Raw genomic sequence first — 27,019 nt, forward strand, 5'->3', positions numbered from 1 at the left:
CCCCCCCCCCCCCCCCCCCCCCCCCCCCGCCGAGCTTCCCCTCCTCCTAGGTTTTCTAGCCACACCTAACTCTGGGTCTAGGAAGAGGACTTTTACATTTTGGTTCACCAGGAAATAACCCTTTTATATTTTCATAACTGTTTGGTGTCATGAAAATATCTTTCTTCTTGCCTATAACAGGCTCCCCACACATCCAAGTCCTTTTCTTACCAAGTCAGCTTAGGAAATTGATGACGGTCCACTAACACACATTGTATTACCAACTCTAAAGGACTGTCTGTCCCTATTTAAGAGGAAATTATTTAGAGTCAGTATATTGTGTAACAGCAGAACATAACTTTTAGGGGTTTCTCTACTAGATTCTGCTTATCCTGGAGCACTTCTTTTTCTCCTGGAACACAATGTTTTAAATTTAGTTACTTCCTATTGGCATGAACTTTGCGTGGGGCTGGAAAAACTGAGGCGTTAATGCTGTGGCCAGCTGTTCACATGATGTTGTGTCGTTCCTGAGCATTGTTACCATCTAGCCTTGTTCATGTGACACCCAGATGCAAGTGACCACACCTGGTTCTGTCCTCAGTATCTCAGCACCACACTCTACTGTGCACAGCCACGTAGGCGGCCGCAGAAGTCTCTGCCCTCCAGACTCCCTCAAGTGTTACGGGAGACTAGAATCAAGCAGAGCTATTCCCAACCAAGTGTCCGGTGAGGACACAGTAGCAGAGGGACAGTCAGGATTGTTTCATCCAGCCCCTTCTCCACTCTGCGGCTGTTTCCCACTCCTCCTTGCAGTTGTCACTGTCATGCTGTGGCCCCTTGCTGTGTACCACCGACTGTGGGATCGAGCCTATGTCCGGCTGAAGCCAGCTCTGCAGCGGCTGGACTTCAGTGTCCGTGGCTACATGATGTCCAAGCAGAGAGAGAGACAATGTAAGTGTCAAGGGGAGGCTTCCTTCCACTTGGGCACTTTGGGGAAGAGAAGGAAAAGCCTGGAGGTCTGACATAATGGGTAGGTCCCCGAAAGTGGGAGAGGTGGGATGTGGTGGGAGTGTAGGAGGGTGGTAGGTAAAGTGGTATCTTATTCCAGGCAACTCTGTGGAGGCTTACTGAGTTTTGCATTTGCAGTTCTGGCCACTCCTAAGTTGAATAAAAGTCAGACAGTGAAGATAGAGATCTCTAGTGTTTGCTGCTTTTTATGAAGCACTTTCCGTGTGCCCAAGCGCTGTGCTGGCCGCTCTGCATGTTTGTACTTATTTTATTTTTATTTTATTAATGCATATCTTATTGAACCTTGACAACCTTGAGAAAAGAAATTGAACTTTACAATCAGTACATAGCAACTCCCAAGCCAGGCCTCTTTTCACTACTAAAAACTGCTTTCCAGAGGTGATACTTTGATCCTGAGAAGCCAGAAGGGTACAGCCTAAGACCCTCCAACACGTGAATGACAATCGTGTGAACTCTCTCCTCCCTTCTGTGGGCTGGTCAGATTGGGGGTGTCATAAAGCCCTAGCAGTCAGAGAGCCCTGCGGCTGGTCGTCAAGGCCCAGCTCCCTCCGGCACAGCCAGCCGAATAGTGTCAGCCCTCAAAGCCTGGTTTAACCGCAGTGGGGCGTCTCCCTTTGCCCTCTCTCTGATAGCATCCACTCTCCCCTTGACATCCTGTCTTCCCCCAGCCTGTCCTGCGGGTTGTTGATCATCTGACCAGAACAAAAATGTGGAGGGGCTGGTGGGGGAGAGGCGTTGGAAGCGAGATCTTTGCTGTGTTACCAGCCTGTCCTGGCACTTAGGCTCAGCAGCCCACCCTCAGGCATTGTGTTGTGTTTTTTTTCCAGGCATTGTAATGTAGGCTTCGGGCCCTATTCAGAGGGTTCATTCTCTTTCTGTTCTGATTTTATGCTTTGAAGTCTGAGGCGGGTGGGGTTTTTCCCTGAAGCGAAGGTGTCACGGCCTTCTGCTCTTTCTGTGCAGTGCGCCGCAGAGCTCTACACCCAGAGCGCGCCTTGGACAACCACAGTGACAGTGAAGAAGAGCTTGCTGCCTTCTGTCCTCAGGTATCTCGGGTGTGGGAAGTACACCAGGGGCTAGTGTTCTTCTAGCTCCTGTAACCGTATGGCACCTCACATTTAGGCCATAGTAGGTTTTCAGGCCTATTATGGGGGCTCCAAGGCCCCACCCTCCCCTTACTCCTAAGAGCAGTGAGGAGAGAAGCTAGTGTTATATTGGGACTGTGAGCGTAGATCTCAGTTTGAGCCTGGTGACCAGCACACCCTCTTCCATGTCTCCTTTCAAACCCTATCATCATGGCAGAACTTCTGGAACTGATGTGATTGTCTTTTAAACAGCCCGGCCCACCTTATGTTGGGCAATGTGTCTTCCTGGCCGCCTGTGAAAAGTAATCTCTTGATCAGTTATTTGCTTAAGAGTAAGTGGCTGGTTGACTGCCCAGATTGCTTTCCTTCCTGCTCAAGATCGATAAGTAAGGGTGTTTTCCTTGGCGGGGGGCAGCCTAAAAGGGATCAAGATATTGACTAAAGTCCCCAGTCTTGTCTGGTTGCACAGCTGGCCCTAGGCTAGCCTTTAGGGCCAGCGAATTAGTAGAGCTATAACTGGGGAACTGCACCTGTTCCTAATGGCATCCTCTCTTCAGGCTTGTTGGTCTTTTCTTCCTAAGCTGGATGATTCTGCTGTTGCCAAGGAATTGGCCATCACAGACTCTGAGCACTCAGATGCTGAGGTCTCCTGTACAGACAACGGCACATTCAATCTTTCACGAGGCCAGACACCTCTAACAGAAGGCTCTGAAGGTGAGGGGAACCGTGGACACGAGTTCATAATGGCTCTGACTGTTGCTGCTCAGCTTCTCTGGGCAGAGAGGAGACTGTCCCCTCCTCTCCTGTTTTCTGAGGTGTGGACCGGGCGGCAGAGCAGCTTTGGGTGGGGGGTGAGATACGGCTGCAGCTGGGATTGCACTGCTGCTCTCCTTGAGATCCTCCCTTAGTAGCCTTGGGTTCTAGGCTGCTATGTGGCATAGGGGAGGAAGGGGAGGGAATTCTTTGGCCAGTAGAGATCTGAGCAGTGTATAACTGGAGGGGAAAGGCCGACCAGTGCTACAGGTTTTGCTTCACCCTGAGAAATTCAGGGTAGAAAAATCGGGTCACATGGGGCTGACTTTGTGGGGCTAGGGCACAGGAGTGCCAGGCTGTTGCTGTGTCTCAGACACCCCTCTATTCTCCCAGACCTAGATGGTCACAGTGATCCAGAAGAATCCTTTGCCAGAGACCTCCCAGACTTCCCTTCCATTAACGTGGATCCTGCTGGCCTGGATGATGAGGACGATACCAGCATTGGGATGCCTAGCTTGATGTACCGTTCCCCACCAGGGCATGAGGAGCTCCAGAACCCCCCTGCCAGCCAGGAGGAAGCCGTACTGCCGGAGCTCCTGCTCGGTGCCCTGCCTGCAGGGTCCAACCTCACCAGCAACCTCGCCAGCCTGGTCTCCCAGGGCGTGATCCATCTGGCCCTGTCAGGGGCCTCCCAGCCAGGCCCTTCTGGCCTGCCTCCCCGGAGAACAGCAAGAGGCTTCCTCCAGGCCCCCAGTTCAGACCTGGACACTGATGCTGAGGGGGATGACTTTGAACTTCTGGACCAGTCAGAGCTGAATCAGCTGGACCCTGCCAGTTCCAGGAGCCACTGAGGCGGAGACTCCTTTTCGGGGTCACTGTGGTTTAGGTTTTTTTTCTCCCTATCCCACTTAAGGTGAAGGGGCAAGGGAAGAACCCAGGTCCCATGCACTGAATCATATATGTATGCTTGGTGGCCTGGCTGAAGCTCAGGCCTGCTGAGAGGATACTCACTCCCCTGCTACCAGCTGGACGCCCATTTCTGAGCTGTCACTGCAGTGAGAGTGCTCCCCTGAGGGAGGCTTCTCGCCATCAGAATGGTACTTTTGGGGAACAAAGTAATCAGGGGTATCGGTTCCCCTTTGAGGGGGTGCTGCTGTTTGCTTCTAGGTATGGGTGCTTGGGGGCCCTCAGTGGTAGAAGCACCCTTCCCTCCCTCCCTCCATCACCTCCTTGGAGCTCCAAGTCAGGCAGCAGCTGAAAGAGTTACATTGCCATCTTCCTCTTTTGCTAAGCCATGATCTCTGATTTGTCTTTTTCTAAGCAAGTTTTTTGGTTCTGCAGAGCAGGCCTGCTCCCTCTGCCCCAGCCCATCCTCATTTCTTGAGGCCTAACCTCCAGTGCTCCAAAATAGTGCTTGTGAAATTTAAGAAATGTGAACATGATGTGGGGGTGGGCCTCTTCGACGTTACCTTGGGCCGTGGGGTCAGCTGGCTGAGAGGGCGAGTGCCTCTGTATCTCCTGGTCTCATGGAATCTTCTGAACCTGCCTGGTTATATTTGGTGCTGCTAACCCCTGGCTCCATTTGACCATCAGCCTGAGCAACGAGCAAAGCAATACCATACCATATCCATTTCCATGTTCCCATTCCTTCCCCTGCTCCTCCTTTGGAGAAGCAATAATCGCATGGGGGATGTCAAAGTAGCACTTTACAAGTGGCTTATTGGCATTCACCCCAGGAGCCACCGGCTCTTCTTGCACCAGCTATTACTCCCTATTCAGTTCCTTTAATACTTTGATTTTCAACTGCTTCCCAACTTGGCGGGGCCTCTTTTAAGGATGAGCCCATTAGCAAGAATGTGTCTGTAGTCAGCAGAGACTTCCTTAAGGGGTATCTGTTCTACTGCCCCTAGAAAAATCATGTGAGACAAAACTAAAAATGGTCATTCTAAACCGATGCCAGCCTACAGCCTCTCTTTGCCTCCCCAGTCAGAGCTCAGGCCAAACTCTTCTGTCCTCCTGCCCTCTGCATTAACCCTTCGCTGATCCTCAGGGACCACTCCCCCAACACCCCATACCTGGGCAAGGGATGTTGGACAGAGCCCATTTTCATGTGCTGCAGGTGGGAGTGTGCAACATGTTTGCTCTTGGTTGATGGAAAAGGTAGAGGCCAGGAGTGAAAACTAGAGATGGGGAGAAGGGAGAAGAGCTAGGTGCCTGTTTCATAGTCAGTTGTGTGTGTGTGAAGGTTAGGGGTAAATGGCATCTCCCCACTTTACGGTTCTCAGACTTTGGACACCTTCTGTCTTCTCAGAGCCCCGATGTCCCACAGATGAGCTCTGATGTGAGAAACAACGGGAAGTGTGGAAGAGGAGTGGGTTTCGGTGTGTTTGCATGAGTGTGTGTAGCTTTGGGCCTTGGAAGTTGGCAAGAGGGAGGAAGGAAGGAGAGCAAAATCTTCAGAAGGTGTTTCTTGTACCTGGGGGATCCTGCTCTGAATCTCCTTAGTCCTCCACTGTGAACTGGGGTGGGGATGGGTGGGGCGGGGGGGGGGAGGAGTGGTGCTGGGGAATAAATCTTGTATGAGAACAATCTTTAAGAGATGGGTGTTGAATGGTGTCTTATCCTTGATAGTCTTCTCTTGGTAATCCGAGATGTGATTAATCTGAGGTGACAGCCTCAGAAAAGGAAGCACGGTGTGCGAGACCCACCTGTCAGTCCCTATTTGTGACCTTTGTGATGGTCAGAACAATCACCACATATGAGGCCACTTCCCCTCCCCAGGAGAGCCCAGACAGCACAACTGGCACTCTTGGCTGGCATCCAGCCTGCAGTCCCATCATTTTTAATTTTTTAAAAAAGATTTTATTTATTTGTCAGAGGGAGAAGCAGGCTCCCTGCTGAGCAAGGAGCCTGGGATCACGACCTGAGCCGAAGGCAGACACCCAACCAAATGAGCCACCCAGGCGTCCCCATTTTTCTTAATATTGCTCCCTAGCGTGTGAAGACAAGTGCGTGCTTCAAAGGCTAATGAGACGTTAGGTAACAAGGTTTTAAAAAGCACCATGCTCCTCCTCTGGGTTGAGCTGCAGGGACAGCTGCTCTTTGGCCTTCAACTGACCTCAGAAACTAGAAACACTTATTTCAGGCTTTGTCCCACTGGCCACTGTGGGCAGGAGTGGAAAACACCTGCCAGGTGCTGCCATAAGATCAACTCGGCCAACAGGAAACTTTTCTACAAGCTTTGTGGCTTAACAGTAGCCCCCTCCCAACCCTGCCTTTCCTCGGCGTCCAAACCACAGCACGTGTTGAGCGCCCCCTGCGTGCGAGGCTCGGCAAACGGCAAGTAAGGGTAGCGCCACGCTTCCAGGGCTCTCAGGCATTCTCGTGTCTCCCCAACCACCCTCCTGCTAGTACCTCTTGTTCCTATTTTACAAATGAGGTTGACCGACAAAAAGAACATTTGGGCTGTGGGATAGGACACGTTCCTGGGCGTAACTGACCCTGTGACCTTGAGCAAGTCGCTAGCCCTGCAGGAGGTGATCCTAAGCTTTCTCCCCCCTTGGAACATCGTCCCAGCTCACGGTCGAGAGCTCAGCCGCCGCTGGAAGTGGGTTTCGAAACTTCAAGGAGTGGCTCACTCCGGCCCGCGCCCGGAGCGGGAGGGTGCGGGGGGAGCGGTCCCGAGCTAGCGCCCCGCCTCCGCCGCTGAGACCCTGGGCGCCGGCGCCCGGCTCCGGGTTCGACTGCACTACGGCGCTCGGGAAGGGTCGCTTTGTGCCTCGCGAAGACTTCCCCTTCCGCCAATCACCGCTTGCGGCCCGCCCTTCTCGTCGCCGGAAGCAGCCGTTGCCCCGAACAACTGCGACGTCCGGCTTTCCGAGTTGGCGGCGGGAAAGGCAATGAGTAAAGGCCGGGCGGAGGCCGCGGCGGGAGGTAAACGGGGCCGTGGGCGCGGGGGAGACCCAGGCGGGGGGCGGGCGAGGGGTCGGTTGAGGGACTCCTGCCGCTGCCCCGTCTCTTCGTAGCGCCCGGGATCCTCCTGAGGTACCTGCAGGAGCAGAACCGGCCCTACAGCGCCCAGGACGTGTTCGGGAACCTGCAGCGGGAGCACGGACTGGGCAAGGCGGTGAGGACCCTCTCCTGGGATTCCTCCCCGTGGGGCCCCTGGAATCCGTCTGGGGTGCTGCCCTCTCGAGGCAGCCATTCTAGCCTTGGGCTTCCGGAGGCTCGTCGGGCGCTTCCCTGTCTCGGGCTGAAATTCCCGCTGCCTGGACCGCGAAGCCATTTCTCTGATTGCCGCCCCCCCCCCCCAGGCGGTGGTGAAGGCGCTGGAGCAGCTGGCCCAGCAAGGCAAAATCAAAGAGAAGACGTACGGCAAGCAGAAGATCTATTTCGCGGACCAGGTGAGGAGAACCTGTGCAGATCATCGCCCGTGTGAGACCCCGACATTAGGTGAATCCATCTCTAGAATGAACTCTCTTCTGGAGAATTTGAGGCACCCCATGAAACTCACCTGTCTTACGCCATGCAAATGGCCCCAGGCTCCCTTTAAATCAAAGCGGGTTCTCCCCTTGCTGTGATCCAGACTTAATGAGACTTCCAGATTCGGGCCATGATAGATGACAGAAGATTGCTGCTGCCAAGATCCGTTCCCGCTTGGAAGTTTCTTTTTCCCAGTCATCTAGATGAGAACCACCAGCTGCCCAAGGATTCGCCCTCTGTCCCCACCCCTCACTCCCAACACAGATAACACTAATTTTGTGTCTCTGGGCCAGACCACCACCTGGATGCCTTCCAGACCTTTCTGAGTCAATATTGCTGAAGTAGAATGCCTCATCTCCTCCAAATGGGCTCCTCTTACCTGCTTCTCCCTCGGTGGAGTCACTCTTCACCCAACCCAGACACCGGGGACCCCTCGTCTCTTACCTCGTGCCCTGTTGGCTTTCCCCCTTCCTGACCCCGCCCTCTCCTCTCCCTGCGCGGCTGCTGGAGCTCAGGTGTTCCGCATCTCCCGACACCCTCCTGCCGTCCGCTGGCCTCAGACGGCTTAAACACTGCAGCCGGAATGGTCCGTGGTGCTCATCGAGGGCCGTTGCCCGAGCTCAAACTCTAGCGCTCCCTGGAACAGGGAGCCCCAGGCCGCCTGCCTCTCCTCTCCCTTCAGGTCGGCTCACCAGTACTAGACCATCTAGATGATTACTCCTGTGTCCTTCCTCTGCCTGGAGCTCTAAAGTCCCTTCTTCCTCTCCTGCCTCTGCTCCTGAACTCCTCCTCATCCTTTCGGATTCCCCTCAGGCATCACCCTCTCCAGAGACCTTCCCTGAATTCTCGAATCGCCTCTTCTTCAGGCGCTCACCTCTCTGCCGGATGCTGTACTGGGGTTGTCTTTCTACTCGTCTCCTCACTAGACTGCAGGCCCCACTTCTCACTCGTAGTCCTTCGCTCAGCAGCCCCCGCCCCAGTATCTAACATCCGGTAGACACTGAGTATTAGTTTAACTGAACCAAACCACCATCAAAGCTAATTTTCCTAAAATGGGCTTCATTATGTGATGACTCTAGGAAGATTGCCTAAGGGAGAATTTTGCAGATTTTCTTCTGTGAGGGGCCAGACCGTTAATACTTTTGCGCTTTGTCGGCCAGATGGTCTCTTGTCACAGCTGCGCAGCCCCCAGGAGCACTCGTGTCCGCCGTTGGGAGAGCAAAAGCCGCCTGAGACACGAGTGGGCGCGGCTGTGTTTCAGTCAAGTTGTTTTCCAAACCCCGGGTCTGGCGGGATCTAGTGCGCAGGCTGTAGTGTGAGGCCTGCTGCTCTGAAGGTTTGCCTTTTCTTACTATAGAGGCCACGCCACCCAGGCTGGCGTTCCTGTTCTTCCTGACCTGCTCCCCCTCACCGCGGACAAGACCCCCACCGAGCCCCAGCACTGTCCTTGGTAGCAGCTGGTCTCATGGGACGGGCTGCTCACACTTGTACCAGTACGAGTCCCTTCAGTACTGCCCCCTGTGCCCCTACCTGTCCCGGTTCCTCCTGTTGTGGGAATGTGTAATTTAGGTATCCCTACCTTGGGAAGAATGTTCCTTTACTCCTTTAGCCCAGTGAGTGGTTTTACCACTGAACTGAGATCTCCGCCCTGTTCAGTATCCTGCCAGCCTCGAAGCCCCTGGAGGACAGGCATCAGGTTTTAACTTGTTTGTACCTTGTTAGTTAGGATGAGGACTAAACCGAGTGGTTTCTCACAGGACCCTCCCCTGTTCTCCCCGGCCCTCTGGAGGGTTGGGGAGCCCCACGTTCTTGTGTGTGTGATGCTGCCCCCCGCCCCCACATGTGGCTTCCCCTCCTGTGCCTCACATCAGCCCCCTTCTGTTTTTCCTCTCACCTCCGGCAGGACCAGTTTGCCATGGTGAGTGACGCTGACCTCCAAGGCCTGGATGCCCAGATCGTGGCCCTCGCTGCTAAGGTGCAGAGCTTACAGCAGAGCTGCCGCCACATGGAGGCGGGTAGGACTGGGCAGCCCCTGAAGGGGCCCCGAGGGTCAGGGTCAGGGTCAGTCTAGAGGTCGGGAAGTACGGAGTGAATGGTTTGCCAGCTGCAGTGTTGTCTTGCGGCAGTGAGTCTCTGCTGGGCTGCCTCCGGCATCGTATGAAAAGAGACGGAGACCAGCTAATGAATGGCTTTTGAATATAAGTGAGCAAGACGCGCATTGCTTTCCCTAACGCTATCAGTGAGCTGTGCCCACACTCCCTCTGTGCCTGCTGCTTTAACTGCCTGTTCAGCCTCACTTTACCACTGCTGGTAGATGGAGGAGGAAAGAAAACTAGAGTAAGCTGGTAATTCTGTAAGCCTTCATCTCTGCTGAGCGTTTCCAGAATAGGGACCTCATTTTGGACCCTGTGTGGAGTAGAGCAAGGCAGCGGCCCAGTCTCCTACCTCAGGGGTAGGAAGTGACCTCAGAGAGCTATGGTTTCAGAGCTGAAGGACTTAACCAGTGCCCTGACCACACCGGAGATGCAGAAAGAGATCCAGGACTTGAAGAAGGAATGTGCTGGCTACAGAGAGAGACTGAAGAATATAAAAGCAGCCACCAACCACGTGACTCCAGAAGAGAAAGAGCAGGTGAGGTGGGGGGCGGGCAGCAGCGGGGAGGGCGGCTTGCCCCCGGCAGCGGCTGTGGGGCCGAGTGGGCTAGAGGCGGCTGTTTCCCTGTGCAGGTGCACAGAGAGCGGCAGAAGTACTGCAGGGAGTGGAGGAAGCGGAAGAGGATGGTGAGTGTGCGCGCTCCGGGCAGGCCCTGAGAAAGGCCAGGAGAGACCACTGCCCGAGAGCATGGATCCCCCAGGCCGGGCTGCCCACCTGAAAGGGGGCGGGTTTGTTTCTTGTCAGGCGACAGAGCTGTCTGATGCAATTCTGGAAGGATACCCCAAGAGCAAGAAGCAGTTCTTTGTAAGTGGTTTCCCCTCCCGTCCTCGCTCCCCTGGGCGCTCCGTCCGGGGAGGGGGGCTCATTCCCTTGCCTCCCTGCCCCAGGAGGAAGTCGGGATAGAGACAGATGAAGATTACAACGTGAAGCTCCCAGACCCTTGAGGGCTCCTCCGGCAGGACGGGGGATGGAGAGAGACGTCCTGCACTGGCTGCCTCCTTCAGGTTGGCTTCTTTTTTTGTTCCTGCTGCTTTCTGCCTTTGGGCAGAGCCGCTGGGAGGGGGCAGGAGCCAGAGTGCGGGCACAGGAGTGAGCGAGCCCACAGCGGATGATCACGCTTTCACGGGCCACATGGCAGGTGCCCGAACTGCACGCTCCACCTTGGAACAACGCCAGAGGAAAGCACTTGGCAGTGTTTATTGTAATATAATTCGATGTAAAAATACTTAATTTGCTCTGGATAACCAATCCTCCCAGATGTCAACCCTGAGAAAGGCTACAGGGTAGAGAGAGGCGACTGTACACAGCATTCAAGGAGCCCGAGGCCTCACCCAGGACTTCGGGCTCTGCACCCCAGGAGGCCTTTAAATACCTTCTCTACCCCTTCACCCAGTCCCAAGGCCTGGGAGAAATGCAGGCAGCACGGAGATGGCAGAGACCCAGATACACCTGACGGGAAGGCTGGGAATGGTTGTGAGGCCCAGTTCATTTTCCAGAATTGTAACTTTAGCAAAATTGCACTGTTGGTGTTTAGAAAATTAAAAAAAAACTTTTAATACGTAGTGCTGTGTCACACTTGACTTCTCTGTGCTGCGCTCCTGCCTGTGGGGACAGAGGGGGCAGGAGCACACAGGGAGGCCGCTTCCCTCCAGCACCTGGAGCGGGGAAGGAGAGGTGATGGAGTAGCAGGCGAGGGCAGGATCCTGGCAGCCCTGGCCCAGGTACCAGGCAGCCTGTCACACTTCATGGCTGTGGGACTATTTCCGCGTTCCTTTCTTCCCGTCCAACTACTGCCAAAATGGCCAAACTTGGGCCAGATGTCGCCCAAGGGACCAAACCAAATGCAAATAGTAGCTTCCAGGTGTGTGTCAATCAGGAGGAAAAATCTGAGGCTTAGAAGGGGAGAGGCTGGGAGCCCTTGGGGGTGCCCAGAGCAGACCCCCCCCCAAGAGGACTTTCATGGGGAGGGGGAAAGACAGTAGGCTCGAGGTTTGTGGTCAATATAATAAATTAAAGCTTTCACAAAACAAACACCCCAGCCCCATTGAGGACGAGGGGGTGCTGAGGAACCAAACACCAGGAGCCAGCAGACCTGTGCGCAGCGGCGCAGTCCAATCTCAGGAGCCCAGTGGCTCTGTGGCCGAGTAGGAGGCTCCGGCCCGTCATCGGCTCTTCCGCAGGTTCGGCCCCAGGACCAGTCAGTACAGCTGGTTCTTCAGCTGGTGCAGGACGCCAACCACGATCTCCCGCAGCGTCTGGCAAAGGGAGACACGGGACGCTCAGGCGAGGACAGCGCGCAGGCTCGGGGACGCGAGCCTAGACCAGGTGTGCTCTTTAGAATGCAACAGAAAGAGCCCCTGGGCCACACTGTGGTCTACAGTTTACTCTGAAATGTCCCCGCAACAGGATGGGGAAAGGGATGGAGGCATGGCTGGCTGTATGGAAAAGCAAATACAAGAAATGGGAATGGCAGCATTTCGGTGGCGGGCTCATGAGTGTTCGGCTTTGCAGTATGCTTAAAGCGTTTCCAGAAAATGTCAGGAAACAAAGAAGTGAGACTCTCAGATGCAAGTCAAGCCTCAGAAGAGGCAACCAGGCCTCAGAAGCAGAAGACTCGGTGCGACAGCATTCACATGCTGCCCTGTTACAAACAACCACAAACCCCCAGGCAGACTACTTCAGTGAATTTTCCCGAATGTGCGGAGCCTCCGCTGCCGTGATGAGAGCTACGCGCTGGGCAGCTGCCCGCGGGCTGCAAAAGGCCAGAGCTAGGCTTTCGGAGCTTAAGTGCCAGATCAGTCTTGCCAAATGAAACCTTAACAGGAAAATCGGGGCTGGGAAGCAAAGAAGGAAGACACCCCCCCAAAAAAACCTAAAAGCTGCTGCCCTCCCCTTCTGAACAAATTAGGACTTGGGCCACTTTGCCTATTGGAGGGGAGAGGACCCCCCACCCCCACCCCATGATCACTGCTACCCCGTACCTGAGGCTTACAGTGCTCCTCGATCCAGCTGAAGACACAGGCCGACAGCTCCTGGAAGCTGGCCACGGAGATGGAGGCGTTGAAGGACTGGAACAGGGAGTCCATGATGCCTTGAAACACATTGAACTTGACCTGGTCAGAGACCTGGTCCTCCCCCTCATGGGGGTTGTCCTGGTGTGCCTTCACGATCTGCTCGTAGTTCCTGGAAACGAGCAGTGACAGGGCTCAGGTGCTGTCGCGCCCCGGTACCCGAGCTTCTCCCCCAGGCAGGGGCTCCTGGAGAGCTGCGGGGAGGTACTCAGCACAGCCAGGTGCTGCTTCTGGGACAGAAATGGTGACCCCTCTCTCCACCCCTCCCTTCACGAATCCCACAGGCACTTCGAGCATCTGCTGTGCGTCAGGGATGGCTGGGGTACAGAGTCCTGCCTCTAAGTGGCCACCTAAGGGAGCGAGAGTATTATCTGTCCTGAAGTATCTGATGTGGCCTCTGAACGAGAGGAAGGTATGAACTGAAGTCAGTCCGCGTCCCCTCAGAATCCCTGGCTCCTCCAGCTCAGCGTCCCCCTTACACTTTCATGATCTTTAGGGCCGTGACGTCCTTGCGTAGCATGGACACCTCCTCCTCCTGCTTTTTCTTCTCCTTGTGCAAAAACTGGATGTAGTCAATGGCTGGGGTGGGGGTGGGCACAGAGGAAGTCTCAACCGACAAGGCTGACTTTGTCTCCCCTTCCCCCCCAGCCCCCGTTCCCCTAGTCTCCCATAGCCACCACGCCACCAGGGCCAGGCCGAGAGTGGGTAGAAGGCTCTGGCCTCTTCACAGCCCCACAGGCCCCAACCACTCCCAGGGCTCTCCCTGGCCATACTCTTCTGTAGAACGATGGCTTTGCTGAGCTTTTGGGAGCCAATGGAGAAGTCCTGCTGCTGGCAGGTGGGGACGATGGTCTGAAGGTCATCATAGCCTCTCTGTGGAGACAGCAAGGGAAACAAGGCTTCCTTAACTCTGAGGGATGAAGGCACACTGGCACCAAGCTTTCTCTCCGAGAACCAAGTTCCATGCTCGAAACTCAAAGGGGTGGGGGTGCTGGAAGGAGGGAAGTGTTCATGTCCAGGGACTGGATTAGCTGCCCGCAAGGATGCTTGGGGCTGCCTGATGAGGTCAGGGCAGAGTGAACCTGAACACATGGGGCCTCCTGCGCTGGCTGAGCTGCAGGCCTCCCCGGTCACCTTGATGGCGTCCCTCCTCTTCTGCTCAGCCTGCGTATGTGCTCGCCGCCGCCGGTCCTTGTAGGACTCCTTGTAGGACTCCTGGTGGTAATCGCTGTCCTCGTCATCTACGCTCAAAGTTGGGGGCAGGAAGAGGTCATTTTGAGGCCCAGCAGGGCCCAGCTAACGCACCTTGCCCCAACGGGGAAGGAAAACCTGGTGCCCAGAGACAAATGGACAGAAGAACCTAACGTCCTAGATGAGGTGAGAGATGGTGAGAACCTCTGTCTAACACTAGGCCTCCAGCACCGCCACGTGGATGCCTGGAGCTTCCTGTCTAGGAAATTTACTAAAATGATGGTATATCTGAGCCCCCCCAGGTGGGGGCATATTGCTGCCTACCTGTATTGGGGACGGAAGAGGCACTGGTGGAACCGATGCTATTAGCTCTGGACACTACACTCCCCTTTCGGGTACTTTCTACAAAAAGCCCTGGAAAAGAGAGGGTCCCAATCACTAAGAGGTAGGGCAGGGGAACACTATTAGACCCTGAGACACCTGGGGTACAATGGCTTCCTGATCCTTAAATGCTGACCTCTCCCTTTCAACCCAAAAGCCACCCATACTGGGTCATCCACTTCCTGTTGTGCCGTGCTGCAATGCTCCTGTCCCTGGTGTCCACACTGCTCCATGGGCCTGCAGTGGTTCACAAAGTGGCATCTGGGCACAATGAGGGTGAGAGTTGCTAGCTATCACTACTGTCATCACTTCCCTGCTTCAGCGCAGAGGGATCCAGGTGTACCCTTAGGCTTCCTGCCCCTGTCCTGCAGCTCCTCCCTCACTGTCTCAGGGCAGGAACTCGGTTCAGGGACAGTGGACTGTGCTCAGGTGTGGCCGGCAAGACCACGGGAATCTATCGGCTGCAGCGGGAGTGTTACCAGGGAGCTGGAGACGGTGGGGGAGGCACTCACCGGGGTCCAGGCTGTTGTCGCTGTAGGCATATTCCACCTGCGGCACCGAGCAAAGGAGAAGCTCATCAGACCTCCGCCCGGGGACCGCACCTCCTTTCACTGCGCGCGCGCACACACCCTACCCACACCCACCCCCCACGGTGCGCAGGCAATTGCAGGATCCACGCGCGCGTGTGTACACACAAACGCACACACACACCACACACATCCCCCCGGGGTGCGCAGGCGACTGCAGGGCTGCACCGGGAGCCAACAGCGGATAGGCCATGGGAGCGCCGCCCCTCCGCAGGATCCCGTCTGCCCCCGTCCCCGCTCCAGCACCTCCCCGAGCCCCAAACCCTGCCCCCTCACACTCGTGCACACACGCGTCACTTGTCTCCCCACCTTGGCACGCGCGGGGTGAGAGCTGTCTTCTCTGCAGCCCCGGGGCCCGGAGGGCGGGGGGAACTTTGGGGACTGCAAGGAATCCCCTCGTCTTGCGGCCCCCCCACGTGCACGAGCCCGACCCGCCCTCCCCTCGCCGGCGTGCGCGCCCGCGGGGCTTGCCTTGACCCAGGGGTCGTCCGGAGAGGCGCCCGGCTCCGTCATCTCCAACCCACCGAACCGGAAACCAGCCCGCGGGCGGGCCCCCAGCCGCGAGGAAGAGGCGAGGCGCATCCACGTGACCCAAACCCACCAACCCACGAACGGGAGGCGGAGGGCGGGGTGAGGGGCGCGCATGCGCAGCCCGGAAACACAGAAACCGTGGACAGGGGACACTGGCGTCGGAGCTGAGACTGATGTCGTCTCTGCCTTCCCTCGGGGTGCTGCCGCGACGTGAAGCACATTCTGCAAAATGGGTTCCCCTCAAAAGGCTCGTCCGAACAGTGTCGATAGTCGTGTACACGCGCTGTGCGGGCCCAGGCGGCTCCGGGGGACGCGTGTTCCACCCCCACCCTGCAGGCGACCCGCCCCGCGGGGTGCAGGCCTGGCCACCTGGGCCGACCCCGCCGGGCTGCCAGCTCCGTAAGGGCAGAGGCCCCGCCTGGCTTGTGGGAGGCCGGTCCTCCAACACGCAGCCAGGCATCTGGCAGGAGACCAGTGGGAGAAAGGCTTTCAGAGAGCCCGTTAGCCAAGTTATGCTACTTTACAGATAGGGACACCGAGGAACCTAGAAAGTCTGTAGCTTCTCGCAAAGCAGACAGCTATCAGTGATAGGACCAAGGCTGACTTCAGTCTGGCTAGCTTCAAAAGCCAAGCTCTTAACCAGTGCCCTCCCGGCTTGCAGCTCAAGGCTTCCAAAGACACCCAGAGGCATGGGGACAGGAAGCAGACACCATACAGACAGCACCTGGCAACATTCGTCTTTAATTCTGTTACACATTCCAGTGTTTGCCCTGGCCACAGTCAGCCATAGGTATCAAGACACTGTGGGCAAGAGTAGGCACAGAACGCCAGAGGCCTGCTCCCCCACGAGCCACATCCTCAGTGATGGCCAAACACCAGCAAGCGGGGTAGGCCTCCTGTGTGTCACCAGGCCCAGCCCTGCCCTCCCCAGTTTGGCTCAGAGCCCTCTAGGCCCAAGCAGGTTGAGCACTGAGGCCCCCATTCCTTCTCACTGCTGAATCTCCTGGCAGCTGCAGGGGCCACTTTGGCCCCACAGAGAACTCAGTGTCAGCCACGGGCTTTACGGCGACTGGGGCATGCGCTTCTGCAGGAGGGCCCAGGCTTTCTCCACCTTTAAGCGGGGCCAGAACGTTTGGGGGAAGAGAGCACACGGTCAGGCAGGCACTCACTGGAGACTCCTTCCCCACAACCCAGCCCTTCCCTCGGCACCAACCTGGCCCTGGGTGACATGCGGTTCCCATAACGTGCTCAGCACCACGTGGCTCTGGTCCACAAGCTGCTGCCCGCTCATCTGGCTCTGCAACCGGCTTTGTGCTGCAGCCTCACTCAGGCCATCCCTCTCCATGATGCGTCGTATAGCCTCGACACAGACAAAGCCTAGGTCAGCCCACGGGCTCAGAGCAGGCTGCGGTCTGCAGTAGGGGTGGGGAGGGAGATGGGGTCCAGATACCTCAGTCTCGGGAATGACAACGGTCCACACCTCATGCACCATGTTCTGCCAGCCGGCCTCAAGCAGCATAGCAGCATCGACCACGCACACGTGCTTTCCTGTGGGGAGGCCCCCATCACTGCTAGCAGCACACCCCACCTGCTGCTAGAGCCCAGGAGGCCTAGTCCCAAGGAAAGTTAGAAGGTCTGGCTTGGGGTGGGGAAGCTCCCAGGAGGAGAATCTGCATAACAAGTCCCCCTTGGCTGCTCCCATCATCCCTCCCACTCACCCTCGGCCATAGCCTGAGCCATCTCCTCTCGAGCCAGCTTTGCGATAACTGGCCACACAATATCCGTGAGTATCTTCAGCTGCTTCTGAGGAGGGGAACAGAGGAAGCGGACAGTTTACCTTCCCTCAGAGATGGAGCCAGCCCAAGGGAGGAGGTGGTTGGGAACAGATGAGTGGAAAGTGGCACGCTGGACCAGAGAGGTCCACTGGGTCCCAACCTCTGCGTCTGGAAGCAGCTAAGAAACCCTTGGAGAGGAGTGTGTTTACCTTGTTCCCAAACACCCGGCTGCCTAGGACCTTCCTGTTGATAATGCCATCTTTATGGAGAATATCTGGACAACAGAGACACAGGACTGGGCAAGGAGGCCAGGCCATCCCACTTCAGGCCACTTCCCAGCCCTCCCCAGGTATTACCTGTTCCAAAGGCCTCCACGACAGGCTGGTAGGCAGGACCACCTGGGGCGTAGGCCCGATGGCCCAGCTGGTCACTGTCGATGACATATGCCCCCAGGCCCTTAAGCCGCTGAGCTACTGAGCTCTTCCCGGAGCCACTGATGCCAGTCAGCCCAATCACATAGAGTTGTGCGGGGAGCTCTGGCCTCTTCTGCAGGTGGAGGAGAGGGAACCCCAGTTACTAGGGTCTTCAGACTCATGCTTGGGACTGAATTCTTCAGTCTTTACTCTCCAGCATTTCCAGCCCACCCACGATGGGAGAGAGAGGGAGGCAGACATACATATGGAGGCCGAAGCAGGGTTCCCAGCATTCGCTGGCGGAAGCTAGAGGAGCTGACTTTGTCTTCTTCATTCTCCTTGTGGCTTTGGTCCTTCAGCAGCTGGATCTGGTACAAGGCAAGCTCCTCCAGGTCCTGTGGTAAAAGAGGAGGGGTGAGGAGAGGGAGGGAGGGACAGGATGACAGTGACACCTGAGCTGCCCCTCCCCATATCCTCCCCTACGTATCCCCGAGGTAGAGCCTGTGTCCAAGGGCAAGCTGGGAACCAGTTCCTTCTTGCCTCTTCCTCACCACCCTAAACCCTCTCTTCCCTCCTCCGGGGTCGTGGTACTTCCAACAGTTCCCCACGTGGCCTTCCCCATCCCCATCCACTCCCTCTGCCAGTCTCCCTCAGGGGTTACATTCTCAAGGCGGAAGCGGTTGACGGCCATCCCCCCACGATAGGTCTCCTCGCTGACCACCAGGAACTCCAAGGAGGGGTCAGAGCCAGCGGGCCCATAGGGGTCCAGCAGGGGGATGATATCAAAAGTCAAGGAGGGCTTGATGTCCACCAGGAACTCACTCAGATGGTCCACACGTTCTGCGTAGGGTTGGAGCAGCTCAGGGAGCAACTTGCCTGGGGAAGGAGCCCAAAAGAACAGTGAGATCTTTTTGGGGGGGAGGAAAGTTTGGGAAGACTGTCCCTAAGCATCCAATCTCCAGATGGGGGTGGGTGGCAGGAAGAAAGGACTAAGCTGGGAAGTAGTCTGTGTCAGGGGAGCTACGAAGAGGGGCAGCCGGCAAGCACAGCAGTCACGGCAGGGGCCGGCCAGTGCCCAGACAACCAGCAGTGCCAGGGAGCATCAGCGTCAGATGGACAATTCCGAGAACCACCAACCACGAGTCCCCTCTTGCTGTCTCTGGCACAGCTACCTACAAGCTACTCATCCATTTATTGCCAAGGTCTCTATCTTTAGGGTTCATCACCCGGAGAACTTCTTAAAAGTACAGATTCCTTGGCTCCACATTTGGGGGAATTCTGCTTTGAGTGGTGACTAGACCACACACTGAGAAAGCTGCATTTACTCATTTAACATAATTTCCTCAGCACCAGCTGAGTGCCAGGCAGGGTGACATTTGGGAGGGTTGGAAGTAAAGGACGGCCCCACTCTTCCTCAATCATGAACTGGGGGCAAGTTTAAGGAGTTCTGAGGGTCTTCCCTGCTCTATTCCAGGGTCTCTCTCACTCACTCTTCAACAGGTCTTTGTCTGCTACTCCCACCACAAGCTGCTCCTGGGCCAGGATGCAGGCGACACTGAGCAACACCTTGTGGGCATTGTGCAGGCGGTCAAACGTGCCACCCACAGCCCCACGGTGGTAGCCACGCACTGGCTGCTTTGGAGACCTGGCCACGGGGGAGGCTGGCCTGATGGTGGAGGGTAAGGGGACATCCAGGGACTCCACAGGCAGCTCTCCGGGCCCATAATCGGGGTACAGCAGCACCGACGCCAGCTGGGGACAACAACTGTAGCAGCTGGTGGCATAACGCTCTAGCTGTTGCTTGACCGGGTTGTACTGGCTTCCATCCAGGGTCTGGAAGTCAGTCAGCACCACTTCCGGTGGGTGGGCCAGGTTCTGGACTGAACTGGGCAGGGGGGGGAGAAAGGCGCTCTTGGCTCCAATATTGGTCAGCAGGACTCTGACGTCCAGGTGCCTGTGGACGTCGGCGCCAGCGTAGAGGTGTGTGATGAAATCCAGGACCTCAAACGTGGCCTGCACGAGGCTGGACTGGGGCTGAGCTGGGCCCCCCAGGCTCATGCCCGGCTGCAGGTGTACATAGAGCGTGTGATTCACCAGCCGGGCCGCCGAGGTCAGGATGGGGGCCAGGCGAGGGGCCAGGGAGGCCAGGGGCGTCGTCAGCACCAGGAGGCCCGACCGGAATACGGCCATGCTGCCCAGGCCTGCGGACAGCCAGGGAGACGAGGCGTGGGTGACTGAGGGATTAAGCGGCTGAGGCTGAAAACTTGGGCCTTGGACCTAAGGGAGGGGACCTGGCGCAGGGACGGGGGTCTGTGCTGATCCAGAGGAAACCGGGGGAGGGCACGGGGCCTGGTACCCCGCGCCTCGGGACTATGCGCTAAGCCGCGGTTTCCACATTTCTCAGACCGAGCGGAGAAGTCGCTGAACTGAATCGAAATCCTGGGCGGGGAAACTAGGCTGGACAAGAGCCCCTGAGTCATAGGGCTGGGGATCCAGAAATCCTGGGCCCCCCTGCCAGGCTGTGCCCGAGTCTTCAGGGACTCGAAGGAGGGGACTAGAGGGAAACGCTCAGGCTCGGATCGGTCCCCTACTTACTGAGACCTCTGGGCTTAGGTTCCGCTAGCCCCGCCGCGGAGGCTTACCTGGCGGCGACCCGGAAGCACTAGTTCGGCAGCTGCGGCTCCGAGCTACGGAACGGCAGAAAGGCCAAAGTCTCCGCTCGGTTCGGGATCTCGCGAGACTATGTACAGCGTGGGGTGAGCCCGGCCGAGGGGGCGGGGCCGAACTCACGGGCTGGGGAGGTGGTTGAAGCCTTCTTTCCAGGTCCCAGCCATCAGGGGTCTGGCCCGTGGGGGGCAAGGCGGACCTGAAAGCAGCGTTCTGCGGATGCCCTTTAGACCCTAAGAGAAGAGAATGGCTTCAGCCAGGTTACCCAGGAGACAGCGGCAAAGGCAGAACTAACACCTGGCTTTCCTCTTAAGAAATTACAAAGGTGGGGGTCACAGGGTGGCCCTTAAATCAGGACTCAGAGTCCCCGCAGCCCTCCTGGCCCCCTCCCCGTCCGAAGAGCCTCCTGTGGGAGGCCGCAGGACAACTCTGTCTGAATCCCCATTTCACAGTTGGGGAAGTTGAGGCCCTCTGTGTTCCAGGAACATATGAGGAAGTAATGGCAGAGGTCTTGTGGCTCGGTGGGGAGTTTTCCACATCACCCAAAACCAGTTTGAGGCAGAGAACTCTGCATGGCAGCTCAGTGAAGTTGCCAGAGGATGGTCTCCAGACAGGAGAAGAGGGGAGGAGGGTGGGAGACCTAGTGGCAAGGGGTTTACTGTGAAGCTAATGGGGCTGGAAAGTCTGGAATTGGTAGTCTCCCTGGGGAGAGGAAGCCAGGTTGCCATCAGGAGATATTTCAAGTGAGTTGTCCACAGAGATCTCGAGAGGGAGGGAAACCAATTTCCAAGATTCCAGTAATGTGCTGTGATTTATTTCCCCAAACTAAACAAATGCTTATTTTCATAATTATGTGGGTTTGTTTTGTATTTTTTTAAAGATTTTATTTATTTATTTGAGAGAGAGAGCCAGCACAAGGGGCAGGGGGGGAAGGGCAGAGGGAAAGGGAGAAGCAGGCTCCCCGCTGAGCAGGGAACCAGCTGTGGGGTTCCATCCCAGGACCCAAGGATCATGACCTGAGCCGAAGGCAGAAGCTTAACCAACTGTGCCACGCAAGTGCCCTAAAAAGGTGTCCTAAGGGGCACCTGGATGGCTCGGTCAGTAGAGCACGCAACTCTTGATCTCAAGGTTGTAAGTTCAAGCCCCACCTTGGGTGTAGAGATTACTTAAAAATAAAATCTTAACACGTGTTGCAATGAGCACTGGGTGTTATACTCAAATAATGAATCGTTGAACACTACATCAAAAACTAATGATGTACTATATGTTGGCTAACTGAACATAATAAAAAATAAAATATTAAAAAATAAATAAAGAGGTGTCCCGAAGGTGTATAAGCCTTTGGCCCCACAGAGCCTGGATCTGCCCCTGGAGTCCAGGATTGGAAGAGTTATAGAGCCACGAAGGCACTGAGGCCAAGCTTCTGGCAGGAGACACCTTAGGTTGGATTTTTTTTTTTTAAGATTTTTTTATTTATTTGACAGAGTGAGAAAGAGAATAATCGGGGGGAGAAGCAGGCAGGGGGAGAAGGAGAAGCAGACTCTCCAAGAGCAGGGAGCCTAATGGGGGCTTGATCCCAGGACCCTGGGATCATGACTTGAGCCGAAGGCAGACTCTTAAGGGACTGAGCCACCCAGGCGCCCCCTTAGGTTGGATTTTAAAAGAGAGGACCCAAAATGAAGAAACAAACTGCAGAGTCTCAGGAAGCACATTGAAACATCTGAGCACAGCCCCACACAGAGTCACTGTTGGAGGAGATCATCAAGAAAATGTGACTGCCGGTTGACTCTCAAGCTGGACCTAGGCAATTGTAGGCTCCTCGCCCCGTCCTCTGTCAGAGTATACGCTCCGCCCCCTATTCCCACAGTGGGAGCCTTGAGAGCGCAATGTTGTTGAGACCATCTGCATATTACATGTGACCGAACCTACTGAAGGCTTCTATATAAACTTTTTAAGATTCTGGTGGGTAAGTGCGGCGATCTACTTGTCTTGCGGCCACCCAGGACAAGTCTCGTATGTCAGTTCACTTGCTTATTAAACCCACCACCTACCAACTTGGAGTGGTCTGCTTCTTTCTTTCATCTTTCCTTGCCCTCTGTGTACAGGGGCCGGTTTCAGATTTCACCCAGGGAACTGCCCAGGTTGTGAACCAACAGTCGTTTTTATTTAGTAAATGTGGATTTGTGTCTCCCATGATCAGGAATGGTTCTAGGTACAACGATCACCCAGTGAACAAAACAAAGGGTCTCCCCTGGAGCTTAGATTCCTGTGTGTCTTGGGATGGGGTGGTGAAAGTTATAAATAAATGTATAACAATAAAGTCAGCAAGTCAATCTATAACACATCTAGTGATAAGTGCTATGAAGAAAAATAAAACAAAGTAAGGGGACTACAGTGGAGGGAAGGGAATGCTATTTTAGATAAGGTTGTCCAGGGAAATAGCAAAGACCTAAAGGAAGAGAAGATTCAGAGATTAGGGAAAGTGAACGGGACAGAGGAAGAGCCAGTTCAAAAGTTCTGGGGCAGAAAGCCAGTAGGGCTGAATCAGATAATGAGAAGTGGTGAGAGGTAAGGTCAGAAGGTGGGGGCCAGATCAAAGAATGTGTTGGAGGTCTTGGGGAAAAGTCTTGGATTTTACTTAGAAAACCACAGTAGATGTTTTAAGCACAGGCATGAAATAACTTTCATTTTTAAAGGACTATTCTGGCTGCTCTGTGGAAATTTTACTATTGGTGGGCACGGGTGGCATCAGGGAAACCAATTAGGAAACTACTGCAATAATCCAGATGAGGTGATGGTGCCTGCATAGACCAGGGTGATTTCCAAATCTGCTTTGAAGACTGAAGGTATTTGCTGATAAACTGGTTGAGGGATGAGTGAGAAAGAAGAATGGAGTTGTCATATGTTGAAGTGTGGTAGACGGGCAGGAGCAGTGGGAGGGCTGGGATGGACTTGGCATTCGGACACATTAAGTTTATTAGGTGTCGAGAAGAGATGCTGAGTAGGGAGTTGGAGATGTATGTCTGGAGTTTGTAGGAAACAGTGGAGTTGGGGACACTGAAGACTTAGGTGGGGCTCATCGGGATATAAATGGTCTTCAAAGTCATGGGACTGCCTGAGACTATAAGAGTATGAATGTAACTGAGGCATCTGGCGGGCTCAGTCGGTGGAGCATGGGACTCTTGATCTCGGGGTTGTGGGTTCGAACCCCACATTGGGTGTAGAGATTACTTAAAAATAAAATCTTTAAAAAAAAAGTATGAATGTGATTTTTGGAGGGGTCACATTTTGCCTTTCTCATCATTGTGTCTGCACCCCCAGGGGTGACCTTGTGAGCACACACACACAAGCCATACACACTCACACAGGGGTGCAAAAGAGCAGCCTGGGGGAGGGGAGCTGGGCTCTGAGAGCAGGTCTCAGCAATTCATGCCACCTTGGCCCTTTCCCCTTCCTGTGGCCTTTCTGGATCCTGAAGGGACAGCAGAACCATCTGGGCCAGCAGGGCAGGAGGATAGGGATCCCCCTGGCTGAGGTCCCCTGTCCCAGGAGCAGAAGCGGCCAGCAGTCAACGGCCCAGAGAAGACCATTACCTGGAGGAAGCAGCAGGCCAAGATGCCATACCTCCCCCCCACAAAACCCCAGCAGCTTCCTCTCTAGTCCAGCTTCCCAAGTTCTCTGCAGGCCCCTGCCCACTCCAAATGGTCATTTCCTTCCCCGGCCCCATCTCCTGGCCACCTCTGTCCTTCCTCTGCCTGCAACTTCATGGCCTAGTCTGCACCTGTTCTCCACCCCTCCTCCAGCAACCTAGAGGGAGATTGGCCCCACAACCCTGCAGGCCCTTCCCCTGGCTTCAGGAAGGACAGCCCACTGGGCAGACAGCCTGGTCTGGATCCTGAGCTGAACCTCCAGGTGAGTGGCAGCTTCTGGGCTGGTGGGGATCCCTCCAGCTGAGTTTTGTCTAGGGCAGGGGCACAGAGGAGGAGGAGTGGAGCTGTATCCTTTTGACTCGCTTAGCCTTGTTTCTTCTTTACACATCTGGCTTCCACACAGGAACACGATTACAACAGTAACACCACTAGGAGTAGTAATAACAGCGGTGCCTGCTATTAAGACCTCCATCCCAGCACTTCCAGACATTACCTCAATTAATCGTTCATACACTCCGTGACATAGGTCTTATGCCCATTTTACAGATAAGAAAACAGACTCAGAGAAGATAAGGGCTTTGCCTGAGGTCCCATGACTAGTGGGGGCCAAGTCACAACCCGACTCTCCCCCTTCCCGGGCCCACTAAACTGCTGCAGACATCCCTTGGGAATCCAGGGACCACTCTCCACCCTGTCCTTCGGCGGGGCTAGCTCCTTCTTCTTTCTGAGCCTCGGTTTACGCATAGCTATAACCGGGGCTAAGCACGATCTTTCCAGATCACCCACCCGCAGCACGCGCCACTTGTCGCCCAGGTGCGGTGCAGCCAGCAGCCTGGCTCCGTCCCCCAGAATCGCGAGACCCTGGGGCACCAAGGAGAGAGCGGCAGACAGCGGCGGGTCAAGCGTTTATTGCGGGGCGGCGGCGGGAGGAGCGCGGAGCTCGGGGCCGCCCGGGGCCGCGGCGCTCTCCTCCTCCGCGGGCTCGTCGGCGAACACCGCGCGGTGCATGGCGGCAACGTAGCTGCAGCCGCTGGGGTCGGCCAGGCGCAGGTGCGCCAGGGGCAGGAAGCTCTCGGTGCTGAAGTAGCGCAGCGCCGGGCGCGGGGCGCGCAGCGCGGCCAGGAAGACCTGCAGCGGCGAGAGGAGGCGCACTGGCCGGGGCTGGCCGCTGCCCCCCGCGCGCCGTCCCTGCTTTCCGGCCCCCGCCCGGCGCCTACCTCGGTCACCTCCTCCGGGTCCTGCGCCGCCTCGCGGAAGATCCGCTCCAAATGGCGCTGGTAGCGGGAGAAGAGGTCGCGGGTCTCGGCGTCCGCGCCGTCCAGCGCCCCGCCCGGGACGCTCTCCAGCTTCTCCAGGAAGGCGGTGCGCACCGGGCCGCACTCTATGAGGCTCACGCTGCGGGCGCAGAGCGGCGAGTGCGCGGGGGCGCAGCCAGCGGGCAGGACCCCAGCACCGCCGCCGGGAAGGGGGAGGCGGGCGGGACGAGGGTCTGTAAGCCCGCGACAGGCGCCGAGGTAACCAGAGCCTTTGAAAAGCGGTTTGCTGCGCGAAAACCATCCCTGCCTCTCCCCCGCCCCACAGCCATTTGGGGGTGTGAGGGAGATTTGCATCAGAATTCCAACCTGGCTGGCTCCCTTACTGTGTGGCCTTGGGCCAGTCACCTAACCTCTTCGGGGCCGGAGCTTCCCAGCGGGATGGCAGCACAGGTGCGATAACCCGTGCAGAGCCCTGGCACACCGTCAATGGGAGCCGCAGTGGGGAGGGGCCAGGGAGACCGCCTGAGAGAGGCTCCAACAGGACAGGGGGCTAGAGTTCCCAAAGTCAGGGGTCAGGGGTTCCGGGGCCGGGGCGGTAACTCACTGGACCCCGAAGGGCGGCAGCAGAACCGCCAGACTCTCACATAGACCTTCGATTGCGAACTTGCTGGCGCAGTAAACGGCGTTGAACGGCAGCCCTTCGAGGAGAGAAGAGGCTTTGGAGGCGCATCTAGGAGGGTCTCCACCCGGAGCCCACTGCAGCCCGTGGCACTGCCGCCAGGCCCCGCCCCTCCCGCTCGCCCCGCCCCATTCCACGCACCCATCAAGCCGCCCATGCTCCCGGTCACCAATACGCGTCCCGAGCGGCGGCGCTTCATGTCCGGCAGGAAGGCCTGCAGTGTCCGCACCGTCCCGGCCACGTTCACGTCCAGCACGGACCCCACGGTGCCAGCCGCATGCATCTCCAGCGGCCCGAGCAGGCCCCGCCCCGCATTACACACTGAGGGGAGAGAAGTCAGACCCTGCCTGCCTCTCTGTCCTCTTTGTGTTCCCGGGGGCATTTTGGTTTGGACACAGCGCCAGACAGGCTCCTGCACACGTGTTGTGGGGGGCTCACCCAGCACGTCCACGCGGCCCTCGGTCACGCGTGCCCGGGCAGCGGCCACAGAATCTGCGTCCCTCACATCTAGCTGCAACGTCTCCAGGGAGTCAGGAGGGCACCCTCGGGACCGGGCCGCCTCCCACAGAGGGCCCTGCGCCCCCAGGTCCCGCAGCGTGGCATACACTGGAGATTCGGAAAGAAACGGAGGATCTGAATTCCCTGCTTACCCCTACCTGGGTGCCCTTGGACCAGGGGCTGCTCCTTTCTCTCCACCCTAGCCCCTCATATACCTTTGAAGCTCCGGGAGGGGTCGGATGCCAGACGCAGGGCCAGGTGCAGGCCAATGCCTGAGGAGCAGCCGGTGATGAGCACGACCGTGCGTTCCATGAGGCGACAAGTGGGGAGAGGCCCGGGAGTGCAAGGCTCAGGTCTCCGAGCTAGATTATCACCTGCTTTGCCCCGCCCCCGCCCTTGGGGTCCCCACCCCTTGTTGTGTCTCCAGCCTAATCTCAAGGTTGAGTCCTCCTTCGGGTCTGGGGCCTACTCTCCCCAGCCCGCTCCTGGTCAAGGCGGAGATGACGCCACTGCTTGGAATACCCCTTCTTCAGTGGCTCGTCAGAGGTAGGGCAAAGTTTTGCAACAGGAGATGTGGGCTCTCGTGTGGGCACTGAGTGCCCTGGGCACATCTTCCCCTGGGTGTGCCTCTGTCCCATAGGGACAATTATAAGTTCCAAAGTTTGCTGCTGAGGGTGTGAAAGTAAACGTTTTGGGAGGGCATTCCCGGTTCCAAGGTCGGGTGTTAGTATCAGAAATGGGGAGGCCGAAGCAAGGGCGCAGGGAAAAACAGCCTCACACTGGGTCCGTCCTCTAGCCCCGAGTCCTCCCAGGCATCACGGTAGTGACATTCTGACAG

General features: G+C 56.6%; 5 protein-coding genes across 14 annotated transcripts in view; 2 read left to right on the plus strand and 3 right to left on the minus strand.

Annotated features, from left to right (window-relative positions):
• RETREG3 (reticulophagy regulator family member 3) overlaps nt 1-5,435 on the plus strand; it is a 21,933-nt gene extending 16,498 nt beyond the window's left edge. The window contains exons 6-9 of the mRNA XM_008701301.2: nt 793-930; nt 1,972-2,054; nt 2,675-2,807; nt 3,240-5,435. Coding sequence (XP_008699523.1) covers nt 793-930; nt 1,972-2,054; nt 2,675-2,807; nt 3,240-3,697 — 812 coding nt within the window. The 3' untranslated portion in view covers nt 3,698-5,435. The remainder of the gene's footprint in view (nt 1-792; nt 931-1,971; nt 2,055-2,674; nt 2,808-3,239) is intronic.
• Nucleotides 5,436-6,635: 1,200 nt separating this feature from the next.
• Nucleotides 6,636-11,042, plus strand: LOC103672578 (PSMC3 interacting protein). 2 transcript variants are annotated; one of them, XM_040640588.1, is made up of 8 exons: nt 6,636-6,779; nt 6,872-6,972; nt 7,160-7,249; nt 9,232-9,343; nt 9,814-9,959; nt 10,055-10,108; nt 10,227-10,286; nt 10,370-11,042. In XM_040640588.1, the coding sequence occupies exons 1-8, from the start codon at nt 6,746-6,748 to the stop codon at nt 10,424-10,426; spliced, it is 654 nt and encodes a 217-aa protein (XP_040496522.1). In that variant the 5' UTR covers nt 6,636-6,745; the 3' UTR covers nt 10,427-11,042. The 2 variants fall into 2 exon arrangements, with proteins under 2 accessions (XP_040496522.1, XP_008699519.1); XM_008701297.2 differs by lacking the exons at nt 6,636-6,779; nt 6,872-6,972 and having other exon boundaries at nt 7,193-7,298.
• Nucleotides 11,043-11,472: 430 nt separating this feature from the next.
• Nucleotides 11,473-15,314, minus strand: MLX (MAX dimerization protein MLX). Of its 5 annotated transcripts, none has more exons than XM_040640583.1 (8): nt 15,184-15,314; nt 14,638-14,674; nt 14,069-14,158; nt 13,688-13,794; nt 13,327-13,426; nt 13,033-13,132; nt 12,475-12,665; nt 11,473-11,737 (listed from the first exon to the last, which is right to left on the minus strand). In XM_040640583.1, the coding sequence occupies exons 1-8, from the start codon at nt 15,292-15,294 to the stop codon at nt 11,502-11,504; spliced, it is 972 nt and encodes a 323-aa protein (XP_040496517.1). In that variant the 5' UTR covers nt 15,295-15,314; the 3' UTR covers nt 11,473-11,501. The 5 variants fall into 5 exon arrangements, with proteins under 5 accessions (XP_040496517.1, XP_008699522.2, XP_040496518.1 ...); XM_008701300.2 differs by having other exon boundaries at nt 12,464-12,665; nt 15,184-15,308; XM_040640584.1 differs by having other exon boundaries at nt 12,464-12,665; nt 15,022-15,240.
• Nucleotides 15,315-15,968: 654 nt separating this feature from the next.
• Nucleotides 15,969-20,140, minus strand: COASY (Coenzyme A synthase). Of its 4 annotated transcripts, none has more exons than XM_040640589.1 (10): nt 20,074-20,140; nt 18,922-19,632; nt 18,093-18,307; nt 17,695-17,826; nt 17,375-17,564; nt 17,228-17,313; nt 16,962-17,046; nt 16,694-16,791; nt 16,457-16,603; nt 15,969-16,354 (listed from the first exon to the last, which is right to left on the minus strand). In XM_040640589.1, the coding sequence occupies exons 2-10, from the start codon at nt 19,619-19,621 to the stop codon at nt 16,304-16,306; spliced, it is 1,704 nt and encodes a 567-aa protein (XP_040496523.1). In that variant the 5' UTR covers nt 19,622-19,632; nt 20,074-20,140; the 3' UTR covers nt 15,969-16,303. The 4 variants fall into 4 exon arrangements, with proteins under 4 accessions (XP_040496523.1, XP_008699516.1, XP_008699517.1 ...); XM_008701294.2 differs by having other exon boundaries at nt 20,027-20,092; XM_008701295.2 differs by lacking the exon at nt 20,074-20,140 and having other exon boundaries at nt 17,228-17,292; nt 18,922-19,977.
• A 4,503-nt stretch (nt 20,141-24,643) lies between these two features.
• Nucleotides 24,644-26,896, minus strand: HSD17B1 (hydroxysteroid 17-beta dehydrogenase 1). Of its 2 annotated transcripts, XM_040640593.1 has the most exons (6): nt 26,397-26,896; nt 26,122-26,289; nt 25,825-26,004; nt 25,609-25,702; nt 24,966-25,143; nt 24,644-24,876 (listed from the first exon to the last, which is right to left on the minus strand). In XM_040640593.1, exons 1-6 carry the CDS (start codon nt 26,491-26,493, stop codon nt 24,655-24,657), a joined length of 939 nt encoding a protein of 312 aa, XP_040496527.1. In that variant the 5' UTR covers nt 26,494-26,896; the 3' UTR covers nt 24,644-24,654. The 2 variants fall into 2 exon arrangements, with proteins under 2 accessions (XP_040496527.1, XP_040496525.1); XM_040640591.1 differs by having other exon boundaries at nt 25,825-26,289.
• Nucleotides 26,897-27,019: the final 123 nt, after the last annotated feature.

The sequence above is a fragment of the Ursus maritimus genome, unplaced genomic scaffold (assembly GCF_017311325.1).
Source record: "Ursus maritimus isolate PB19 unplaced genomic scaffold, ASM1731132v1 scaffold_24, whole genome shotgun sequence".
NCBI lineage: Eukaryota > Metazoa > Chordata > Mammalia > Carnivora > Ursidae > Ursus > Ursus maritimus.